Here is a 5,261-nt window from a genome sequence, read left to right on the forward strand (position 1 = left end):
ATGCATGCATTCCTCCTCTCTGAGACTTGGTTTTCTAAACTCTGCAATGAAACGAGCCTCCCTATTCTTGCAGGGTTGCTGAGAAAAGTGGAGATTGTGTATCTGTAGTAGGTTGTACACTGTGGGCGCCTAATATGTGCTGGTTGTTATTAGTATGCAGAAGGCACTCGATAAATGGTGGATGAATAAACAGGGCCCGGATCCCCAGTCTCATCTGGCCCTTGGCCCAGCACGGGGCTTCTGGGGAGCAGCATCAGCAAATATTTGCTGAGCGAACAAACTCGGGTTTCGTGAGTGTTGGGCAGCCACGTGGCAGGACTTCCTGTTTGTGTACCTATCAATGGCAGATGTGACACTCTGCAGAGAAAGCAGGTCAGCAACCTTTCCCCTACCCTCCCCCACGCCCCCTCGCTCTGAAGCCAGCACAGGGAAGTGGCTGTTGACAGGGCTGAAAGCTCATTTGTCCCCTGCGATGCTAAGCTGAGAGGTGGGTCTGTCCTTTTGAGTCCCTGAGCTCAGGCCTGGGCCACCTGGGAGCGGCAGGTCCAGCCTGTCCTGGGGCTCCCCAGCGTGTGGGCTCAGCAAACAGGGCTGCAGCAGACACCGGGCAGGGAGGGGCTCTGCCCACGCCCACCCTCAGTGCTTAGGAGCAGCCTGAGGCAAGGAGGGCTGGTCACTGAGGTCAGTGAAGGAGACACATGTCCCTGAATAGCCGGAAAGCAGCAGCCAGGACCCAACCAGGGTGTGGGCCTCCTGATGGCAGATTCCTGCAGGCCAGGGGAGCAGCAAGGTGCTCCCCATGGCCCAGACCCCTGGAAGTTCTGGGAGGCTCAGCCCCAACCACCGCAGGGTGGAGCGTGAGGGCCAAGGGCAGGGCCCCACCTGCCCCACACAGAGCTCCAGCCCAGCCACATCCCGGACGCCCAGCGTGTGGCCCCCACGAGTGACGACAGGCCCAGCTTCCCTGTGAGAGCGGCAGATGGCGAGTACCCAGGAGTGGGGAAGAGGGTGGCTGGCAGGCTTCCAGGACTCATCAACGCTTCCCACCCAGAAGGGACCCAGAAAGGGGCGAGATCCCCTCCCCCAGCCCAGATGGGAAGTGGGGGGAGGGAAGGCTGGCTGTAGGGAAGAGCACTGGATCGGGAGTCCGGGGCCCGGGTACGAGTCTAGCCTGACGTGCTGTGACCCAGAGGCACCAACTTCCCTTTTCTGGACCTCCTTTTCCCCATGTGGACCAGGGAGCGTGGGGCGGCAGGGGGTTCTCTGGCCTTTCTCCAGGGAAGACTGGCAGCCACCCCTGGAGAGATGTGTCCAGGGTCACAGTTCAGCCTGGGGGTGGGGCAGGGCGGGGTACACATGGGCAGTGCCCACCATGGGCTGTGGCCCAGCTCTGCCGGGGATCTTAAGAGGGTAGGGGAGTCTGGGGGTCCTGGACCCAGCATTCTGATGCCCAGTGGGTCCTGGCCAGGGTTCCCCTTAGGCTGCTGTCCCCTTGGCCTAGGCCAGTGATGGCGAACCTTTTGAGCTCGGCGTGTCAGCATTTTGAAAAACCCTAACTTAACTCTGGTGCCGTGTCACATATAGAAATTTTTGGATATTTGCAACCATAGTAAAACAAAGACTTATATTTTTGATATTTATTTTATATATTTAAACGCCATTTAACAAAGAAAAATCAACCAAAAAATGAGTTCGCATGTCCCCTCTGACACGCGTCATAGGTTCGCCATCACTGGGGCCTCACCACCCACTTCCCTTTTTCTTTTCTGTGCAAAAAAAAATCCCCTTGGCCTAGGCCAGTGATGGCGAACCTTTTGAGCTCGGCGTGTCAGCATTTTGAAAAACCCTAACTTAACTCTGGTGCCATGTCACATATAGAAATTTTTTGATATTTGCAACCATAGTAAAACAAAGACTTATATTTTTGATATTTATTTTATATATTTAAACGCCATTTAACAAAGAAAAATCAACCAAAAAATGAGTTCGCATGTCCCCTCTGACACGCGTCATAGGTTCGCCATCACTGGGGCCTCACCACCCACTTCCCTTTTTCTTTTCTGTGCAACCAGAGCGGGGCTTTCTCTATCAGAACCTGGAAACTCAGAGCAAGGAAACCAAAACATGGGTGGTGGGCCCGCAGCACGGGGCCCCGCTGGGATGTAGCTCTCCCAGCCTCCCGCCCCCTCCCGCCTGGTGGCTGCTGTCCCCTTAGCCTAGGCCAGTGATGGCGAACCTTTTGAGCTCGGCGTGTCAGCATTTTGAAAAACCCTAACTTAACTCTGGTGCCGTGTCACATATAGAAATTTTTGGATATTTGCAACCATAGTAAAACAAAGACTTATATTTTTGATATTTATTTTATATATTTAAACGCCATTTAACAAAGAAAAATCAACCAAAAAATGAGTTCGCGTGTCCCCTCTGACACACGCGTGTCCTAGGTTCGCCATCACTGGGGCCTTCACCACCCACTTCCCTTTTTCTTTTCTGTGCAACCAGAGCGGGGCTTTCTCTAACAGAACCTGGAAACTTGGAGCAAGGAAACCAAAACATGGGTGGTGGGCCCACAGCACGGGGCCCCGCTGGGACGTAGCTCTCCCAGCCTCCCGCCCCCTCCCGCCTGGCCTGGCCTCCACTCACCTGGAAGAAGGCAGCGTTAGCCAGACGCACCGGGATGGTCTGGGAGCTGCCTGTGGGCATGGGTACCAGGGGTGAAGGCAGGATCTGGGGGCAGTCCTGAGGGCTCTGCAGGCAAAACACAGGAGGTGGAGTTGACCGAGGAGGCATTTCAGAAGAGACGGCTTCATGGCCACTCGGCCTGCCCATGCAGTCAGTCCTGCCTCCCCGAGGAGATACCAGGCAGCTGGTGTGAGGAAACACTAGCAACGAAACTGTACGATCCACCAGCACTGAAGGCAACATGCCAGTGAGTCCCCACCCTCTCATTTGATCCTCATGGCAACTCCATGGGCAGGAAGGTGTACTGGCCCCATTTTACAGATGAGGAAACTGAGGCACAGAGTGATAACATAATCCGTCAAGTGGTAGAACTGGATCCCTCCCATGCCTCTGAGAGGAGGCCAGGAGGCTGAGGTTGAGGACCGGCCCCTGTGAAATGGGGGCTGTGCCTACACCCCAAGACTCCACCCAGCTCTGGAATGCCACTTTTCAGATGACACACATTAATGATTCAGAGAAAAGAAACCGGACTTCTGAATGGCCCATGAGAAACGGGCTGTGAAGGTCCTGGTGCCACCAGGCTCCAGTGGACAGCCTTTCCCGCTGCCTGGCTCGAGTCACAGCTCTGGGCAGAGGCGCCAGCTCCCAGAATCCCAGGGAGGCCCTGGGCATCATCATTCCCATGGCAGAGGTGGAGCCACTAAGGCTGTTTCAAAGAAGGAAGGGAAGGAGGGAGGGAAGATGAGCAGGCAAGAACCTGAGGTTCATGCCGATCCGGTGTGGCTCAGTGGTTGAGCGTTGACCCATGAACCGGAGGTCACGGTTCGGTTCCTGGTCAGGGCACATGCCTGGGCTTTCATACAGGAGACAACCAATCAATGATTCTCTCTCAGCATTGATGTTTCTATCTCTCCCTCTCCCCTCCTCTCTGAAATCAATAAAAATATATTTTTAAAATACATATTAAAAAAAGAATCTGGGATTCAGAGAAGTGGCGGTGGCCTGAGGTCAGAGGGCAGAGCTGGTCTTTGAACTCCCATCTGTCACTCTCAGGCCAGAAACTGAGGCGCAGGCTGAGGGACAGAGACCAGGGCTGTGCCCACCGTGCCAACTTAGTGGCCTCTCTGAGCTGGGAAGTTTGGAGCTCACCTGCTGGGACCCTGAGAGAGGGGAGCGTAGGGGACCCTGGAGCAACCACAGCCATCCTAAGGGGCCAGCCACCCTTCGGCCCAGGGCTGCCTGCTCTGCGCTCCTCCTGCCCAAGTCTGGTTGGGGAAGGGTCTGGAAACATGATGATCCATCTGTCACCTCGAGGTCCCCAGCCAGGGTCAAAGGCATCAAGGGAGGGAAGGTGGAGGCCTTTTCTCCTCAGTGTTAATCAGACAGGGAGCTCCTTGAGGGGAACCTCAGGCGTCTCGCATCAAACCTGACCTTGAGGGGATGCCAAGGCCAACAATCACTAATGATCATGCCAATGACAGTGGCAGCCACGACTCACAAAGACCTCACTGTGCACGGGACAGTTCTCAGCACCAAATCCTCCCTCCCTCAACCCTAGGAAGTAGGTACATCATACCCATTTGACAGACAGGAAATCGAGGCACAGAGAAGTAATGGTGTGCCCGAGATGGAATGTGCAGCACAAGAGGGCTCTAGCTGTCCAGACCTTTTGCCAGAAACGTCACCCCAACGGGGGGGTGTCCTTGGGAGCTGTGCCTGTGCAGAGCACAGGGCCTCAGCTGAAGAAGCGACACACTCAGGCCCTGGTGAGGCCTCCTGAGCTGACGGTGCATGGCTGGGAGGTGGGAGCAGGTGTCCAGCCCCCTGTGTGACACACACAAGTCGCTGTCCCTCTCTGAGTCGTTGTCCTGTGCTGTCTCGTGTGAACGCCATGGAATTCCAGAGAATGGAACCCACATGTTCTCAATTAGGCTTCCCAGCTGCCGCCAGTTCTGCTTTGCAGCTGGCTGGAGACCAGCGGCTCTGTCCCCCCAGCCCCTTCCTACCCATTGGTAGGTGGCCGGCCGACAGAGGAGCCTAGGGGTGAAGGTCAACAGAGGGGGGCTCCCATAAAAGGCCCTCCAGAGGGAATGATGTGGGACCATCTCTGAGGGGCCCTGACTCCCCTTGACCCCTGTAACGCCGGGCCACTTGGATGTTTGAACGCATTCTACTGAGTAGAACCAAGGCTGAGAGCTGGCTCCGTTTTGCCCTCCTCCAGGGCCTCCCCCAGGGTCAGCGAAGCCCCCATGGGGCAGCAGGTGTGTCTGCTGCTGGCCCCCACCACGACCATCTGCCTCCAACCCTGGCTTGGCCTTTGGGGAACTTCCCCCAAACCCAGCCCTCCGGTTTGGGAAGACTGACTCTAAACCCAGCCTCGGGGGCGGGCGGGTGCCCAGACCACCCTGGCCTCAGCAATTGGTTCAGAGACTGTAGGGAACCCTGGTTCAGCCAGTGAGACTCGTCTATGGGACGGCTGCAGAACCAATGAAAGCTCTTCTTTTTTTAAAAAAACCCTCACCTGAAGACATGCTTAGAGAGAAAAAGGGAGGGGGGGAGGAGGAGGGAGAGGGAGGGGA

General features: G+C 56.0%; 1 protein-coding gene across 1 annotated transcript in view; it reads right to left on the reverse strand.

The window, feature by feature from the left end:
• Positions 1-5,261, reverse strand: part of PLXND1 (plexin D1) — a 73,135-nt gene that overhangs the window by 40,341 nt on the left and 27,533 nt on the right. Inside the window, exon 10 of the mRNA XM_015560347.1 lies at positions 2,644-2,748. Coding sequence (XP_015415833.1) covers positions 2,644-2,748 — 105 coding nt within the window. The remainder of the gene's footprint in view (positions 1-2,643; positions 2,749-5,261) is intronic.

This window comes from Myotis davidii, unplaced genomic scaffold, assembly GCF_000327345.1.
Source record: "Myotis davidii unplaced genomic scaffold, ASM32734v1 scaffold73, whole genome shotgun sequence".
Lineage (NCBI taxonomy): Eukaryota > Metazoa > Chordata > Mammalia > Chiroptera > Vespertilionidae > Myotis > Myotis davidii.